Below are 19,835 nucleotides of genomic sequence, written 5' to 3'. Positions count from 1 at the left end.
CAGGCGAGCCCAGGGTGCGAACAGGGCCCAAGAGCATAGGAAGAGAGCCTAGGCACTGGGGCAGCCTCCAGGCGGGCGAACAATAAAGGCAAAAAAAAAAGAAACAGGATTAAACATGAATAGCAGCATGACCCATGGAGAGGGAGACAGATAGGAGTGACGGAGGTGAGCCCAAGAGCCGGAATCATCTTTTGGCCCCACACAGGGACACAATCTAGTGCAACTTGGAGAGAGCTGAGGGGCGAAAAGCGTAGAAGAGTAGCCGGAGCATCCCCCACATCTCTGGGGCATACAGGAGATCTTGGGATTGCCACACCTGGGTGGGAAGACGACTGTGACAATGGAAATAGAGGCACCCAGCGCACGGATCCCACTTAGGCTTGAATCTCTGAGCAGAGGGAGCAGGCAGCGAAGAGGCAGGAAGCCCTACAAGACAGACCTGAACACTGGGTGGGGAGTCACCATGAGGAAGGTGTCTGAAAGACGGGACCTGGAGCAAGAGGAACAGGTTGGGGTGACCCTGGAGGCTCCACGTCGAAAGTAACTTGTTGCAACGCCGGGAGAGACGCTCCGGAGGATCCCTCCCTCTACGACATACTCCAAGCTATCAAGACCTTAAGAGTGGCAGTGGAAACAAAAATTGACACCCTCAGAGAGGACCTGGGACTGCTGAGAGTGGATCATAGGAAGCCAGCAGAAAGGGTCACAGCAACTGAAGGAGATGTCTGCGACATGAAACCCCAGGTGGCCACAACAACACATAGATTCATGGAAATGGAGAAGCGGGTGCATGCCTTGGAACTTAGGGCGGAAGACGCCGAAAACAGTACAGTGCAACAATCTGCGCATAGTGGGATTGCCAGCAAAGATTGAGGGAGACAAGATGGTGGCATACTTAGAAAAATGGATTCACACCAACGTGGTGGAAGAAGTACTCGCTCCATACTTTGCCGTGGAGCAAGCACAGAGTCCCTGCAAGAGCACCCCTACCGGGACGACCTCCGCAGCCAGTGGTGACACACCTGCTATTTGAGGAAGACAGAGACCATGTGCTGGGTCAGGCCCGATTGAAGGGTCAACTCATAGTGGATAATAGTACTGTCAGAATATTCCCAGACTTCTCCCGGAAGGTCCAGAAACAGAGAGCATCATAATATACAGCCAAAAGGAAACTGCTACAGCAGGGCATACAATGTTCCATGGTGTTCCCAGCTAAAATGAGAGTGGTAACTATTGAAGGGACAAGATTCTTCAATACGCCAGAGGAAATGTGGGAATGGATCGACCAGCACACACCACAGGATCAGGATGACTCAAGACAAGTATGACAAGAGCAAGGTCCAGCTCGACAAAGAGGGAGAGGAGAAAAAACTGCAAGTGCACCGTCGGTAGCGGAGACGTGACTGAAAAGGGATAGAGCAGTAGAGGCAATAGCAACCCTCAGCATACTTGGAAGGCAGGACACCATCTCGATGTCTGGGGACGAACCCAGAGACTCGGACTTGGATCAAAGCTCCAGTACGATGGGAGAGGCCAGCCAAGAACTCCCGTCGGTGATTCCCTGATTGGTGGATGAAATTATCTGAACACTGTGGGACACGCAAGTATAGTAGGGAATATTAAATACCGGGGAGAGTCTCAGAGAGACAATAATATACTAAGAGGGACTGAGAAGGGTCGAGACCAAGGCTTGCTATCCAAACAATGTAGGTACCGGGTGGGGGGCACAGCTCTTCTCCAAATTGAGCATTTGACCCTCCTCTACCTGAACTTTAGACATTATCAGAAGTCGCACATAAGTGAACAGTTTGGATGGGTGAGAGATTATCACTAGTCCTGGGGGAGTTGGAGTGTTCATAAAGTTTTAATTTGGGGACACTGCAGGGAGCCTGGGCAAGACTATATGACAGTAAACAATGGTCACGCCCGCCAGTTCCAGCTTTCCGGGAACCCTGGGAATGAGAAAAGAAGAGGGAAGGGGGAATAAAACACAATGAACAGTAGAATAACATAACCTATTGTTCTGGAACGTCTGGAGCATGCACTCTATGCACATGCGACATAAAATCTTCTCACACCTGAGTGGACGTGGGGTTCATGTTGCCTTTTTGCAGGATATCCGCACCCTGGCCTCAGGGAAGCCTTTAAGGCTGTGATCAGAGGGAGGTGCATGGCCACATCCATTGGGGTACGGTGGGTACAAATTACAGATGTGGAAATGGTGGATCGAATATTGAGAGACAGAGAGACAAGACACCCGAACACCAGGAGCTCCACCAGGAACTCCTAGATGCGAAGGAGGAAGTAGCGGTCCAGGAAGAACGATTGCGGTGCTTCGACTATAAAACATATATGGACCGAACCCACAAGGAGAGAGATAAGGCGGGCAGACTATTGGCCTGGTTGGCCAATCTGGCCTGTAGAAGTAATAATATAATGGAAGTGGCTGACCAAGCAGGACACTCCCTTTATAGGCAGGCTAAGATAAACAATAGGTTCCTCGAATATTATAAACACCTATATAAGAGCTTGGGGTCCAGAGGGGGAGGAATGACACTGTACTTCTTGGCCCGGATTCCTATCCACGCTCTGTCTGATAAGGAGGCGGATCAACTGGGTACTGAAATCTCGGAGCACAAGGCCAGAGGAGCGATTAAAGGACTAGCCAGAAGCAAGACTCCGGGAACCGATGGACTCCCTATCGAGGTCTATGCCACCTATGTGGAAGAACTGGCCCCACAGCTGGTAAAGTTATATACAGCGGCAGGGGAGGAGGAAATCCTGCCAAAGACCACCCGAAAGGCAATGGTGATTCCACTGCTCAAACCGAATAAGTCCCCTCTAGAAAGCGTGGCCTACAGGCCACTGTCGATGCTCAATCTAGACTTTAAAATTCTAAGTAAATTGCTGGTGACGAGACTCCTTCCATATATGACCACCCTGGTCCATCCGGACCAGGCGGGGTTCATCCCAGGTAGAAACCCGACTCTAAATAAAAGATGGCTTCTCTCCATATTGGAGGCAGGCAGAAGCGAGAAACAGGAGGGAGCGATCTTCGCCATACATATCGATAAAGCTTTCAATAGCCTAAAATGAGACTTTCTTTATGCCGTCTTAGAAAAGATGGGTGTAGGTCAGGGGTTCATACGATGGGTGGAACTGCTGTATTCAAGCCCAATGGCCAGAGTGCGTACGGGCCGCACAATCGCAGAACAGTACCAAGTGGAGAGGGGTATGCGCCAGGGGTGCCCCCTTTCCCCTCCTGTTATTTGCCCAGGCCATGGAGCCCCTGGCCTGCTTGGCATGGACGAGTGGCAGATACAGAGGCCTATGATTGGGAGGGCATGCACATCACATAGCTTTATATGCTGACTATCTGCTCTCATTTTTGAAGGACCCTGAGGAGGAACTGTAAGGGGCCAGGAACATGATGGAAGAGTTTGGGACCTTCTCGGGGTTAGGAGCAATGTTCCCTCTAATTATTTTCCTCTGTGTGCGGCAGAGTATGGTCTCTGTGCGCTGCAACCATGGCTATGTGCGCCAAGAACCTGATTGTGCGTGTAGACCAGGGCTTTGAGTGGGATGAAAATACTCAGGGATCTTCTGAAGGGGCGTAACCGATGCAATTAAGGGTGTGGCCTAAAAGCAATTAAGCTAAAAATATGTGCATCACATAGTGTGCCACCCTATTGATATGTTGCTGCTTCTGTCATTGCATCCAGATATATAATACAAGTAACATTACACCTACAAGAAGACAAGACTATTGGCTTTGTCAATGGTTGTTTTTTGCATCAAGTTGTATATAATAGTGAAAATGCTTCCGCTCTTGTGGTTGCAAACCCTGAGCACTTACCTTCCTGACTTCTGAGTGCGCTCACAGAGCAAAGCCCCTACCACTGTAATAGGGCTGGACTCCCATCCACCGAAGAGATTGTCAAGAACCTAGCTATCTGAGCCGCTGCTTGCATGGGGGCCTAATAGCCCCTTAATTTCGGCTTATGTAATGCATGCAGATGGAATCCTCTCAGCTTCTTCCCTGGCCGGTATTGCTGCTCGGAACTAGGCCAGAAAAGTGCTGGTGCAGCTGAAATTGTCCCAGTGTCCCATACTTATACCAGGACAAATATGTTGGCCCATCCATGTGGGGACCCCCTCTCTTGGCCGCGTGGACAGGGTCCACCCTTCAAAAAGAATGGTTAGGCGCCCTCTACCGCGTGTTCCCGACTTGCGCCATGGAACTGGCTAGCTACAGCCAACCTATCTTTTTGGCTGAACAAGAGGCTAAACCTTAGTAAGGACGGGTCGCATACAAGTGTATCAAAAGTCGTGTTAAACTAAGGGGAGAAGAGTCCCCTGCACGGAAAACACAAGGGTATTTTTAACCTATTCTATTAATTTTTTGTAGCGTGACCCAATGGTATTGAAGCGCCTTGCATGAGCACCAGATACGTGACAAAAGACCTTCATTTTTGGTAGGCACAAGGAGATTAAGTGATTTACCAAGAATCACAAGACGTTGAATGAACGCAGAGACTCGACCCTTCTTCTCCAGGTCCAACGTCGGCATAATAACCAACCTTTTCCAGTGGCTCTGTTATGGTGTCTAGCCACGCAGGAGGTCACTCTTTCGTATAAACAAGATGTGCCACTATGAACCAGACTGTAGAGTCTCACATTGGTTTGATATGCGTAAGACCTGTGCACCATATCACTGAGGATGTCGGTAATGATTCATGTGCAGCGGATGGTGGGCCACTGGCCCAAATGCCTTTAAGATTTCCAAGAGACAGTCACCAGTTAGCTGACAACACAGCAGTTCTGTCACATTCGTGCACCACCACATTTCCTGGAAACACTAACCTGGTGTGTCCAAATTTTCATCACAAAGATATCAGCCACAGGATGAACAGCCGAACCACTGAAAGCTATTCTTGACTCCAAACCAATTCGACCTTGAAGCTATGTTGGTATGGTACCTATAAGTGAAGCTAGGTATAATAACCCTAGAATATATTGATTATATTTTATAGCACATATTTGCAGTCCACCATACAAAGTTAGGCATTAAACGGAATTCCTATCCGCTTGCGACCCTAGCACCGAAATACTGTACTTTCTCCTTTTCTAGTCGCTATAACTTAAATGACAAACATTGGCCATTTGATGGTGGTTCCCCCCACAGAAGGGTGGAAAGCTTGGGAGGAGATCAAGAGCCTAACATTTGGCAGTCGCGAGCGTTTGACTCACTGAGCTATCCTTTGGCTCAGCCGTTTCACATAGCCCATCCTAGTCTGTCAACACCCATTCCCATTTTCCAATGGCTCTGTGCAGCAGTCAAACCCTGCAGCGACACAAGCTGTTTATACCGCAACTAGAAAACGACTGTATGCGAAACATATGAACTGCATAGTAGAACATCTAAACATCTGGAGCGATTAAGGTAAAGAAGGCATCATTAGCATCAGTAGACTCCATGTTTAGATACCCAAGTTTGCTGCCGAGGCTCTCCCTCCTTCCATGCCCTCAAGTCATAAAAAACAGTGATGAATAACACCAACCCTTGGCCCCTTCCTTCTCGGGGTTCTCAGTCGCAGGCGCGTTAAAATGCTGAGCGAATTGCCTACTTCTGCCAAGATACACCTTTCAGGTCACGAAATGAATCCCTGACAAACTGACTCCTCCTTTTATCTTTCCTAGAGGATATAATGTATGCAATAACACTTTTAGTGGGGCCTCAAGACTTTGCTAACTGAGTTTAGTAATAATCTCTATTAACTGCCCTACACTGTGATTAAAAAAAAAAAAACCAAAAAAAACAGTAATTCTTCGTTACCTCCCTCTTGACAGATCACAGCTAATGTTGAAAGCAAAGTCCTCTTTCATGACGATTCACTAATTGACTTCTCTGTGCCCAGATCAGTTTAGGGGTACATCGGATATCAGCCTGTGTACCCATTCAGTCCTTGGCCTCTTTGTCCATATATCAACACTAGGGACGAGTGGGAGGTCTGTCTCAAAGCATAGTCTCTCTTTGATTTCTCCAAAGTGTGATTCTTCCAACGAGGAGAAAACATGCCACCAGAAGCATCTTTCTAGGGTAGATGGATGACAGTGCTAAACGTTTTGAGCACTCAAATGTTTGCAAGCTTTGCGTAAATATTCCTTTTTTTTAAATACTTCATTACTAATGTCAGTGGAGAACCAGATTACATTGCAAACATACCACCAATGCATTCGTCTCAAAAATACATAACAGAATGAGGTATACAAATCCTAGAAATGGCCCACTAAAACTCGTACCTGACAAACCTAAAGTAAAATCTCTCAGAAGATACTACACAAATCAGTACCTCTGAATAGCAAAAAGCCAAGTACCAAGTTACAGAGAATAGAAAAGTTTGATATTAATAACCTTAAAATAACAGGTTCAGCACGATCGCCCGCCAAATAGAACAAAGAAGCAACATATAGCACCCGCCCACAGGCGACAACCATTAGCCCTTCTTTCTCCAGTTTCTACATCCTCAGACTACATGCTGTCTCACAAGGCCTGTCCGTACTGCCGGTGAGTGAAGGTGGAAGGGATGGATATTGAAGATAAACAGGGCAGAATCTTCCTAAGAATTATTAGGGATCTAATGAAAAGCGCGTGTATTTCGTGTGCCTTGAGCATTGCATCTGCTGGCAATAGTAGTGTAGCGCCTAGAATAACTGAGTTTTAACAGTGAGCACACCGCGCCAAGAGCAGCCAGTGCCTTAAACAAATCGCCACTCTAACGCTCAGACCAACCACTATGTTAAAAGCACACAATTTGCCACCGGTAGCAGGCCTGGCCCCAACACGGTATCCCCAATATGGTGCCCAAGATCAACCACTAGCTTAAAAGCGCACCAAATATGTAAAACCATTGCTGCCTTATAGTATGCGCTTTTAAAAAGACACGCATCAAGTCCAAAAGCACGAGGTGTGCTTTACACCTCGTGCTTTTGGACTTGCTTAATTTGTTTTTTTTTTACTTGTCAAAGTGAATATGCTCTATTAATATCATTTACACATGATTGCATTTACGTACAAAAATAGGTTTTTAACATGTGGTTTATGGTCCATGCAGTATGGTTCCCCCGTTGACAAAGACAATACGCTGGCTTTATTTAAAGTGATGTCCCTGTATATTGTGATGTCTTACCTGTTGTAGGTGTGGGGGTACTGTGATTGTGGAGGTCAGGATCATTTCGTGGTCAGATGTGATTTCATACTGTCATCCAAGGTATTTTCCATCTAATTAAGTAGATATTTATAAGTTAAAATTGTGTACATAGAACTAGTGAGGGCCGCACACCCAATTTCCAACAAATAAGTTCCTGGAAAGTAAAAGGACATTTGCAATGTGCCACACAGGGTTTCTAAATTTGCACTTCGATCTAAACTTTGTCCACCATGTACTCCTCCGCCGTGAACCAAGGAAGCATTCGAAAGGCTGCAACTCCCTGTAGCAGCACCATGGAGTCTGCTGCAATAAGGGCCAGAAAACCATAGCCTAGCTGGGACGCCTCAATCAGTGCCCCAGCAAACAGCAGGAATGTGCCAATGCCAATAGACAAACTCAGGCAGGTGATGGCCGACAGCCCCAAAGCCAGCTTCCATATAGATCGTGACTGACCCAACTGGGCAAAAAGCAGTGTCAGTGGAACAAGAATCCGAGCATGGCTTTCCTTCCCTGCATCGATACCTTCTGAGCAGATCTCCAGGGCCAGAAGCCCTTGTTTTGAGTATTCAGAGAACGACAAGCCTTAAAGAACTGCAGATGCAGCAACCCGGCCAGAGCTCTGCTGCCCGACGTGAGACCCCGAGGAACTGGCTTCCAAGCCAGGCAGGGCGGCAAGGCCAACCGCGTTCACCGGTGTTTCCGCCGGACTTTACACCTTAAGTACAGGTAAACAGAAGAAAAGTTTGAAGGAAGAGCGAAGTCTAGGTAGAGAGAGCAGCATATATTGCTTCATTTTGTTTCTAAATAGAGCGTGGCTGGGTGCTGATTGTGGCCCATTGTGAAAATATTTATGTTAATTGCAGCACATGAGAGTGCTGCAATTAATAGGAATCCTTTCACATTGGGCCACAATCAGCACCCAGCCGCGCTCTATTTAGAAACGAAATGAAGCAAGTCCAAAAGCACGAGGTGTAAAGCACACCTCGTGCTTTTGGACTTGATGCGTGTCTTTTATGAATAGAGAGAGGCGGCGGGCTGATTGAGGGCATTTGTGAAAGTATTCCTGTTAACTGCAGCACATAACGGGCGCTGTCATTTTAACAGGAATACTTTCTCAAAGGCATCAGGCAACTGGTAAATTGCCGTTTTTCGCCGCTCGCGCTTTAAAAGCGGGCGGCGGCCAGAACGTGTGCGCGCTTCAGACTGGACATTGCGCGCTCGGTGCCTCAAAGGTGCGCTGGCGCGCAGCCGCGCTCGTTAGTGGGAACACTGGTTAGGAGTTAATTGACAGAAATCTCAACCCTTCCTGATAGTAGCAGACAGGCAACCGCCTGAGGGATTGGGAGACCTGCGGTGGGAGCCCCGATGCTTTAAATACCTGGGGGTAAAAGTGTTCTACTCGTTGTTGGACATCCAGGAAGGAAACATAGGAGGGGCATTGAGGTCTTTAAAGGACCACATGGCCTTCTGGGGGAAACTCCCTATATCTGTGGCTGGAAGGATCGCCCTGTTATTAAAAATAGTTGCACTCCCCAGACATTTTTTTTTTTTACCACGTTGCCTATGTGAATACTCAGAGCGTGGTTTCAAGAGCTAGACTTATGCCTCTCATCCTTTATATGGGGGACTCAGGGTGGCCCAGACAATACTAAAACGACCCTTGGTGGAGGAGGGGCTGGCGGACCCTGACTTTGAGACATATTACCTGCCGTGGCAGCTACAGAGACTTATGCAGTGGATAGCAGGGAGAATGACACCAGATAGGGAGGTAGGCCCCTTCACTCCCGAGAGAGATGTACTAATCCGAAACACAAACACAAATGAACACAAGGTGATACTGCGATGCTGGAATAGATGCCGCTGACAATGTTCCGGGCTTTACCACAGGGGGGGCAATGGAGAGGACTAGTGGAATGGGAGCAGGCAGGGGTCACGAAATTGGGGGAATTATACAGGGATGGGGAATTGATACCGTTTGAGTAATTTAGCATGGACTGGGACATCCCTCAGGGCCATTACGGGAGTTATACGACAACACTTGGGGATGGGTACTCTTGAGCCTGCTCGCCACGCCACATGTGGGTACATAGGAACAGCTGGGGGCACCATAAAAGCAGTTACCTGCCTGTACAGGGCGATAGGCAAAGACTGTGCTAAGCCACTGGACACGCTGAGAAACTGCTGGACAGTAGAGCTAGGAACACCCCTTGAGGATAAGTACTGTGAGAACATACTGCCGAGGATGCCCAGGATTTCAAGGAATGCCCGATTTGGCTTGATTTGTTTTTACATACTGCATCGGGCAAACATCACTCTGAACCGGATTAACTGCTACTTCCACAGATATGATGCGAAGTGTCCGAGATGTGGAGAGGTTGGACTGAGCTTCATACACATGATATGGAGCTGCCAGGCCCTGACACCTTATTGGCAGTCAGTGACAAACGAAATGGCCTGAATCGCCGACCGAGAAGTGCAGTGCACTCCGGCATGTTGCCTGTTTGGCTTGTTCCCCCATACAGCCACAACAAAGGTCACTGACAAATTTCAGGACTTTGCCTTCATACTAACCAAGTGCAAAATTACTAGCAGGTGGAAGGCACCGAGGGGCCCTGGTGTAGCTAGATGGAATCCTGATGGAAGCAGGAACTGGAGAAATATGCGGGCTGCGAAGGCAGAATCCTGCTCAGGAGTGCATGACGGGAACTGGGTAAACTTGAGAGGGCCAGGGAGGGCCATGGTCTGGGAGGCACTGGTAGAGTTGATGCGACACATTGACCAGAGATCGGGGTCCACTACACCAATGACACACTCACGACAGGGGAGCCCCATAAGATATAACCAGGAGGGGCATTAGAACAGGATCCTGTAGATGCAACTACCTAGGATAAAATTGGGAACATAGGACGATACAAGACCAGGATCAACATCCAAAAAATGGATAACCGCACAATAGACAATAAAGGGTGGAACAGTTAAGCGGGGGAAAAGATAAGCCAACGACCTGCAGTGAGGGCTGGGGAGGGGGGATTTGGGGGGGAAAACTAAGAATAAACATGATGCTAAACTTAAATAGATGGATTGACCTAAGCTGATGTAAGTATATGAGAACATGAAAACCAGTAATGTAAAGTAGAATGTACACAATGGTATAATGCTGATGTGCAACAAAGGAAATAAAATAGGTTTTAAAAAAACAAAAACAATAATAACCATACTAGGTTGGGCTACGCACACACCAAGGCTGTCCTGATACCAGTTCTGGAGCTAAGACATCAGGTCTCCTCCAGACTCTTAAACCCTGAACTCGAGGTAGGGAGGACTTAGGATAACATGACAAAAGTCTCTGTATACTGGAGATGGATGATGCCTTAAGGGTCAAGAACCATTTCAATATGCACTGTTTAGTATATTTACAGCGCTAGGTAAAAAAACACATGATCAGTCAAGAATGTGAAATATCTGCCTAAGAGATAATATTTCAAAATCTCTACTGCCCGCTTTTAGTCAAATTCTCCTTCTCTAATGTGGAATATTTAGCTCAACGCTAATGTTTAAGACTGAGTAAGTCCCATAAGGCTATGTCTGCTGCAACATCTCAAAAAATCTAATCTGAGTCTTCAGTTTGTAGAAAAAAGTTCTTCATCTGTCCATTTTCCTCATGTTGGAGCAGGCTCTTCCAGCAGATCAGACGAAGGGGCAGCAATTTTGGAAACATTGGGTCTAAAATGATTGCAGTACGCAACAAAGCACAGAAAAGCTTCTTTCTTTGTGGCAGGTAAAACCATTATCTTAAGGCGCCCCCACTTTTCTTAGTTGGGTTTTGTAAGTCAATTTTCCAATATTGGATTTGTTTTGCAGCTATGGCAATCTTTTGAATATTAGGCCAACTGTCTTAAAAAAGCTTTAACTTAAATAGCATTTTTGATCAATGCATGTCTAGCCAGTCTGTGAAGAGAAGGCAAAACACCCTTTTTCTATATGAGGCCTGGTCTTGTTGTTGTACATCAGAAAAGGTGCTGTTCTCTACCACGTTTAGTACTACCTTCTGATCTCAATGAAGTAATAATGTGTCTTTATCAATTGGTTGGTCAGCTATAGGACCACTTACCTTGTATAGTTGTGGTTGGTCAGTCACTTTTTTAACTGTTAACTAAACCTATGCAGGCCAGACAGAAGTCCACCAATGTTTATATATAAAGGAGAAATAATAGCACAATTGAACAATAATACACTATCTGAATAAATACAAACCTTCCACAGATCAGAAATGTGAAAGGTGGCCTTGTGGTACACCCCTTCTCTCCAGGCACGGTATCTTGAGTACCAGACTAACCAGGGGTTCAGTTCATATCCAACAGCTTGAAATCCCACTTTGGCAGCCGCAATGACCTAAACACAAAAAATATTAATTTGGTGATCATTTCACCCACAAGTCTTCAAAACATACGGAAATCAACAGTCACTTGTTTGGACACCATACATGAATTTACTGTCAAATGCAATAGCATCAGGAAGTGAGATACAAGAATCATTGAGACAATCCAGAATTGTTTGCAGTTATTAAAAAAAAAAAGTGATGTATGTATCCCTTTTAACTACAGGCCGATCAGTTTTTTTTAAAGTTTTTTTTTAAATTTCTTTATTGGTATTTTTAACATATACAGCACACAACACTTAACATGTAATCACATCCCATTTGTATTTACAGGGGTGACAGTCCATGCGGCTTAGCTTAACGTTATATCGTATGCCCCTAGTGCCCCTGACCTGGCACGTCCCTGCAGTTCTACAGTCCCACATATAACATATAACAATGTGAGAAAGTGGCTCTATATATACTGGACCAGAATAAGGTACAGTGTGTATAGAGTCCACCAACCCCCGAGGTATAACAGAGGTTAAAGCCAGGTGTGACCTTACTCTCTAAAGTGGTAGCTTGGTCGAGCAGTAAGGCAGTACTAGAGGACAGTGTAAAGCATTTGTTGTACACACTCAGTCAGCAAAAGGTTTCACACACTCAAAGACTGAACTTCAGGCCAATTGTTTTTATATCAAAGATATAGATGTTTTATTTTTAGAACCACAGGTATCAAAATATACTGTACTCAAGTTTGATTGAAAAACTGCAGAAGGTGTTTGCACAACGAATGCTGGACAAATTGATAGACTGGGTTGAATCTAATAATATTATAACTCCCATCCAGGCTGGAATCCGAACTAAGATCAGCACCTGCAACCAATTTTTTAGATTTGCAGCGTTACACTGGAAGTATGTCACAATACTCAAACAAAAGCTATATGTGGCCTATGTAGCTTAGGGCCGCCTTTGATCTTATGCAGCGTAATAATTTATGGAGGGTTAGTCATCCATGGGTGTCCTTACTAACCTTATCAAGCTTATGTCTAGACTTCATACTAAACATTTTGCCCAAGTTCGATATGGCAACCAGGGTGAATTAACTGATTGCTTCTCTGTCAAGTGTGGTCTCCGCCAGGTATGCGTTCTTGTACCTACACTATTTACTCTATCCATGAACGATATAGTGGATGTACTGTTGAATTGTAAAAACGATTCCCCCAACCCGAACAAGAGGAACATTCCTATTCTTTTATTTGCAGATGACTCCGGACTTATGTCTAAAACCCCGATGGGGCTTCAAATTTTATTTGCCAAGTTCCAAGAGTTTTGTAGGTCAATGGGCCTAGAGCTTAATGTAAACAAAACAAAATATATGGTATATTGGAATGGGCCTGTCCAAAAATTATTTTTTTTGCGTGGGTGGAGGAAGTACAAGAGAGGATGCATAGTTTTGACTAACTTGGGGTCAAGCTAATGGAGAGTTTTAAATGGACAGGACACACCACCAGGAGCGCTATGTTAATAGAGCAGAGTTCAAATGCTATTATTAGGCTACAAAAGCAAACAAGTTCTCGTCTAGTTTCACCAGCCCTAGAGGTCTATCGCGCAAAAACACAGGGCGGGCGCTGCACTTTACTGTGCCGAGGTCTGTGGCTACACAGATATGCACCCACTATCCATCTCTGAAAATAAATTTGCAAGAAATCTGGTCTCTCTTCCTAACAGCACCCCTTTAATTCCATTATATTTTGAATTGGGACTGAAAAGAATCAATGATCAGGCAGCACTTAAACTGCTAATGTACTGGGTTTGTTTCTGGTCTACACCGGAGTTAAGTGATTACAGAGATGCGCTCAAAGATTTCCTTGACTTGAGGGGCACGAAGGCAGTTCACTGGATCAAATGTATTTCACATTGGTTCCAGAGGCTGGATCTTAACAGGTTATGGGATGTGCACAATGCTACATCTCCAGCAGAGATTGTCAATTTGAAAACATGCTATTGGGTACACATACATGGAGGTTACATAAGTAAAGGATCATTGACAAACATGTATCTTGATTTCAAATTGGTCCCTTTTGGTCATTTTTTAGATGTTATATCTCCTCCCCTAGCAAAAAGCTTGTACGTTCACTTTCGCCTAAGCTTTCTTCCATTGAGATCCTTAACTGATAAATGGAGCAAGGACCTGCCCACAAGCCTTTGTCATGCTTGTGCTTTAGACATAGAGACTGAGACTCACATTTTGTTGTATTTGTTCAGCATACCTAGGGTCTCATCGTAAATGGGTTTGTCCAAAATGTCGGTCCTTATGCTTGCCAAGATATCTAGTGGTCCATAGAATTATAAAAACTGACCAGACCCCGGTTATTGTTTTTGCTTTCAGCAAATTTTTGCAAGCTGTTTTGCATAGGTAGAGCAAAATTCAAAAGGAGATACCTCGTTAAATAATGTTGCACACTAATTCTTTACAATCGTACTTTTTGGATTATATATTTGCATATTTCTAATGTTTTTAAATCTGAATAAGGTTTTGATCCACTGACAAATAATTATTTGTACCCAGTCTTTCAGTCAATTTTGTATCAATCGGCTATTTGTAGGAATTAAATGTGTAGTTGTTGAGGTTTTAGGGTTTACCAGATAGGGAAAAAAATGAAACCGATTGAGCAGATGCAATCTTATTTATCAACGTATTTATTTTTTAGACTTATTACTGTATTACTGTATGTACACTTTGATGGTTCTTGGTAACTGAAATAAAGTATCCTACTATATAGATATATATATATATATACATACATTCATACATACTTAGGGCCCCATTAGGATGTCGGGCGGATCGCCACCGACATGCGGGCAGTGGCGATCCGCCCGACATCCTTCCCCGCCCGCCACCCATTTCCCCCGCCATATTACTATGGCGTGGGGACCGTGGCGGACGGAAAGCCGTCCGCCGCTTTTCCGCCCGGTCAAGGAGTTGACCGGGCAGAAAAGGGTTTCATATGGTGGCGGTGTCTGTTAGACACCACCATCCATATTAGGATGTGGGCGGGAACATGCTTTTCCGGGGCGGGAGAAAGGCATGCGGGAATGTATTGTGGAGGCCCGTTGTGGGCCCCCAGGGTCTCCTTGGGGGGTGGGGGGTGCATATGGAGGGTATCTATGGTACCTCCCTGCACTTCACTGTACAACGTGGCAGGCACCGCACGGTGCCTGTCACGTTGTGCATTGAAGTGTGCAATGTTAAAAATGCGGGATGCGGAGGAGGAGCTTGGCGGGCATCCGAGATGGCCGCGTGAGCACAGCGCTCCCCGGACCCCCGCCGCTCCCGGCATAATATCCTGCATAAATCCTGATTTTTCACGAGGATTTGTATAGAGGACGTTGGACTGATCTACCTGGACCTTTCAGAAATTTATTTTGACACCGGGTGCCTGAGTTACGGTGATTCGAACTTTTGGGCTCCGCCCTTGAGGTGCGCCCGGGACTGGGTGAGGTTCAGTGGCCGTCTTGGAGTTGAACAACAACGGCAGGGGGATTGGACTTGTGGGTCCCCTTCTTAAGTTTCGGTTTCGATTCTGCCTCTGACTGGGACATCGGCGAGAGGGTCGGGCCAGAGCTGGGTCCAGGGCACGAGTCGGCTGTCGGGCCTTTGGCTGGACTATTCTCCTATTTGGCTGTCCCTATCCTAGTGGTACCCTTGTTGCGGTCCTTTGGTCCCGAGGCCTCCCTTTCTGGTGCCCGGTCCGTTGACCCTGGTGAATCTCCATGTGACGCATCTCCAAAATGGCGGGCAGAGGGGACCGGGAGACGCGGAAGACGAAGACACCTCTGCGCGGGGGTCCGGTCCAATCTAAGCTGCCCTGCCCGGTCCCAGTGCGTCTGACCACGTCGTGGATGCGTCGACGGAGCCTTCCTTGCAGGACATCATGGGCGCCATTTCTGGCATGAGGGAGTCGATAGGCCAACAATATGAAACCTTGGCCCACAAAATTGACACCGTGGCCATCGATGTGAACTTAATTTGAGCCGATCTCTCAAAAACGAACGAAAAGGTGAAGTCATTGGACATCAAATCATCCAGCCTCACGGCGGACGTCTCTGAGATACAGACAGAGATTGGCAATCTCCGTAGGGTGAACGATTTCATGACCCGGTGCTTGGAAGATTTTGAGAACAGGGCACGTCGCTGTAATGTTCGCGTGGTTGGTGTTCCGGAGAATCCAGAACCCCACTCGGTTGATCTCCTGGTTGAAGACCTGATCCAAAACCACCTTTCTCCATCTGGCCTTAGTACATTTTTCACAGTGGAGCGTGCACATCGTGTTCCGGGGGGCCAGGGTAAGCCAGGTGCCCCGCCGAGACGTATTGTTGCAAAACTTTTCCACTATAGGGATCGGGACGCTATCCTGCAGGCATCACGGGTGAAGGGCCCGGTGGCCTTTGAGAATGCCATGGTGAACTTTTATCCGGACTTTTCCCAACAGGTCCAGAAGCAGCGGATGGGATTTCGTGGTGCCAAGAAGCGTCTTAGGGACATGGGGATGCGCTACGCTATGCTTTTTCCGACCAGGCTGCGGGTTGAGTATAATGACCGAACTTTCTTCTTTGATCGGCCGGATGCTGTGAATGACTGGCTGGACTCCTTGCCTGGCCGACCTCCTGAGACTGAGTCCGATGCCCACCCAGGCGGTGCTGAAGGTGGTGTAGAGAGCTGAACATTTCGTCTTTGCCTGGTGCCTTGTTTTGAATAACTCTTTCCAGGAGTGTATGCCTACGTTCCTCTACTGCTTATGTGATTTGATGTATGTTCTTTTTCTCGTTACTGGTCTTAATCGGGGTGGCGGGTGGGACGGAGCCTTTCCTCCTCTGGGGTCTTTGTGTAGAATAGGGGTTCTTGGGCGACAGGCACACTGCAGGTTGGGGTGGCTTTTTAGCTTTTTGCAGGGGTGCAGGGTGGGGGGTGTTTTCTTGTTATTCGGGGGGTGGGCGGTTGGGAAGTTCGTTGTTTGTGTGTTCTGTTCTCAAGGCGACTTTATCCTGTATTTGAAGATGTTTCTTGTGTCATGCTCATTGGTGGGGGGTTTTGGCTTTGCTGGGTGGGATGGGGGGTAGCGGGTTGAGATTTGTTTCATGGAACGTTAACGGTCTGGGGGATCGTATCAAACGGAGTGTGGTGTTGAAATGTATACGACGTTTATCTCCTGATATTGTTTTCCTGCAGGAGACTCATTTGGTAGGCAATGTTTGTCATGCGATGAATAGGTGGGGCTATCGCCTCGTAGCACATTCGGGGTTTACCTCGGGTTCTAGGGGTGTGGGTATCCTTGTTCGGGCTTCCCTCCCCCTAGCTATTGATGATGTGATTCAGGATGATCGGGGGCGATATGCTGTCCTTGTGGGTCGCTATGAGGGTCGTGCCCTCTCCCTATTTACTGTTTACGTGCCCCCCGGCTTGCAGACTTCTACCTTTTCCGATTTGGGCCGTGTGTTGTTGGACCTCCCTGATAGTACTCTCTTTCTGGCTGGTGATTTTAATTCGGTGTTCTCCGGTCTCCACCATCGCCACCCCCCTAGAGATACTCCTGCGGCCCAACAGTGGTTGGGTGGGTTTTTGGATACCTTTGGCTTGGTGGATTGCTGGAGGCTTTTGCATCCTACTCAGCTTCAATACACCTTTCACTCTGGGGCCCATGGGAGTCTGTCTAGACTGGATTATTTCCTGATGCCTGCGGCTCAGTCGCCAGCGGTGCGTGAGATTGTACACCTACCCAGGGGTATTTCTGACCACTCTCCGCTCTGGCTCCGTTTTGAGGTTGGAGTAGAGGCAGCGGGCCGGGTGGCTCCCATCAATCCGTGGTACCTTACCTCCCCCGAGACCCGCAGCCTTTTGCTTCAGTCTTTGGACGCATATTTTCTGGATAACGAGGGGTCGGTTTCCTCAGCGGTGTCCCTGTGGGAGGCCTTTAAGACAGTGATTCGTGGGCAGGCCCTCTCCCTTATTGTTGAAGCTAAGAGGGCGAGGAATAGGGAGGTGGTGGACCTTGAGGGGGAGATTTCTGCATTGGAGGATACTTTGGAATCGGGTGTCACGTCTGCGAAACTCCACGCCCTGGGTCTGAAACAATTTGCCTATAAATCTATGGTCACGGATGCTGCTAAAGTGATGTTTCGGGAGCAACAGGGTCGTTTGTATGATGTGGGGGACAAAGCGGGTAAATTGCTGGCATGGCTGGATAAGAAGGAGAGAGCTAATCGTGTGGTGCCCGTGATTCAGTCTTCGAGTGGTGAGAGTGTGACGGACCCGATTGGAATAGTTGACTGTTTTGCTGAGTACTTCCGTGTGGTATATACCCCTGTGTCTGTGAGGGATGTGGCTGACTCTCGCCTTCTATTGCGTGATATAGCTCTGCCCAGTGTCTCCGATTTGGATCGTGTAGCGTTGGATTCCCCCTTTACTGTTGATGAGATAGCTACTGCCATCCATTCACTCCGTTCGGGCAAAGCATTGGGCCCGAACGGGTTGCCAATTGAACTGTACAAGTTGCGTCCCGACAGAGTGGCGCCGTATCTTCGCGCCATGTTTCTGGAGTCCCGGGAACGGGGTATTCTCCCATATGATCAGCGACTGGCCACGATAGTTGTCATCCCCAAGGATGGTAAACCGCGGGACCTTTGTTCATCCTATAGGCCCATATCCCTGCTGAATGTTGAGCCCAAGGTATTGGCGAAACTCCTGGCGTCCCGCCTCCTGACGGTCATTAGTGGCTTGGTCCATCCAGATCAATCCGGTTTTATCCCGCATCGCAACACGGCTCTTAACCTACGTCGTCTCCACGGTGCGATTGCGAGGGCGGGGCTTCTGACGGAGCCGGCCATTTTGGCATCGTTGGATGCCTCGATGGCTTTTGATACTGTGGAATGGCCTTATCTTTGGGCGGCTCTTGAGAAATTTGGTTTCGGGCCTGAGTTTATTGGTTGGATCCAGTTATTATATGCTGAACCTCTGGCGCAAGTAGTGGTAAATGGTAGAGTTTCGGCCCCTTTCACCCTTGGCAGGGGTACCCGTCAGGGCTGCCCCTTGTCTCCGTTGCTTTTTGCACTCGCCTTGGAACCATTAGCTGCATGGCTTCGGTGGGAGCCTTCGCTCAAGGGGATTCGCTGGTCACCGGACTTTGAGGACCGCGTCTCGCTTTACGCGGACGACATTCTTTTATATCTCACCTCCCCGCGTAAATCTCTGACTGTTTTATTTGATGTTCTCACTTCATTTGGTGCCAACTCAGGCCTCGTTATTAACTGGGCCAAGTCCTGCGTGTATGTTCTTTCGGGTGTTTTACCCCCATTGCCGAGCAGACTTCCTATCCAGGTGGTCCAGTCTGGCTTCAAATATTTAGGGATTTTCATTACGCTGGACCCCTCGCTCCGATTTGAGCGTAATCTCCTCCCCCCGTTGCTTAGATTGCGACTGGACGTGGCCCGTTGGCGTAAACTTCCTTTGTCTCCTCTGGGCAGGGCGGCTTTGTTTAAAATGATGTCCTTGCCGCGGTTCCTCTATGCGCTCCAGAATTCCTATGACGACATCCCCAAGACCTATTTCCGAGAGATCGAGAGTCTTCAAAGGCAATTGATTTGGGACGGGCGTCCACGTATTGCCCTCGCGAAACTCACCATCCCTTGGTACGATGGGGGCATGGTGCTCCCCGATATCAAGCGATAATATTGGGCTTCCCAGTTGTCTGCTATTAATCACGTGATGTTTTCACCGGGTCGAAATCCTGCATTCGAGATGGATAGACTCCAGCTGCCGGGTGGGGACTTTAATAGAGCGCTTTATTCTCGATCAGCCGGGCGCCATCTTGTGGGCCCGTCCAGGATTGCGGTAACTGTGTGGCGAGCCGCGAATGTGAGTTTGGGATGGGAGGATCGAATGACACTGGCGACGCCGCTTTATGCCTCGGAACGTTTGGGGTGTCTCTGGTCTCCTAAGGGCTTCGACCGCTGGGATATGATTGGGATATGTAAGGTGGGTGATGTCTGTTCGAAAGGTAGTGTGAAGTCGTTCCAGGCCCTCCAGGCGGAATACGGTTTGAATGGTAGGGAATTTTTTCGTTATCTGCAGGTCCGACACGCCCTCGCCTCAGTCTTGACTCCTGATGAGGCCCTGCCCGAGTCTTCCCCCCTCGAAGATCGTGTCCTTGATGGGCACCTGCCTGATAGCACTATTTCCCTGATCTATAAGAAGCTGATCAATAATC

The 19,835-nt window shown here is 47.6% G+C and overlaps 1 protein-coding gene across 3 annotated transcripts in view; it reads right to left on the bottom strand.

Annotated features, from left to right (window-relative positions):
* The window catches only part of ATPSCKMT (ATP synthase c subunit lysine N-methyltransferase), a 326,966-nt gene that overhangs the window by 91,420 nt on the left and 215,711 nt on the right, over positions 1 to 19,835 (bottom strand). For all 3 annotated transcript variants that reach the window (XM_078687622.1, XM_078687621.1, XM_078687623.1), the window contains exon 3: positions 11,466 to 11,603. In XM_078687622.1, the coding sequence (XP_078543748.1) occupies positions 11,466 to 11,603 (138 nt within the window). The remainder of the gene's footprint in view (positions 1 to 11,465; positions 11,604 to 19,835) is intronic.

Source organism: Lissotriton helveticus, chromosome 4_1, assembly GCF_964261635.1.
Source record: "Lissotriton helveticus chromosome 4_1, aLisHel1.1, whole genome shotgun sequence".
NCBI lineage: Eukaryota > Metazoa > Chordata > Amphibia > Caudata > Salamandridae > Lissotriton > Lissotriton helveticus.
The sequence above is the reverse complement of the archived record's forward strand: the minus strand, read 5'-3'. Positions and strand labels throughout refer to the sequence as shown.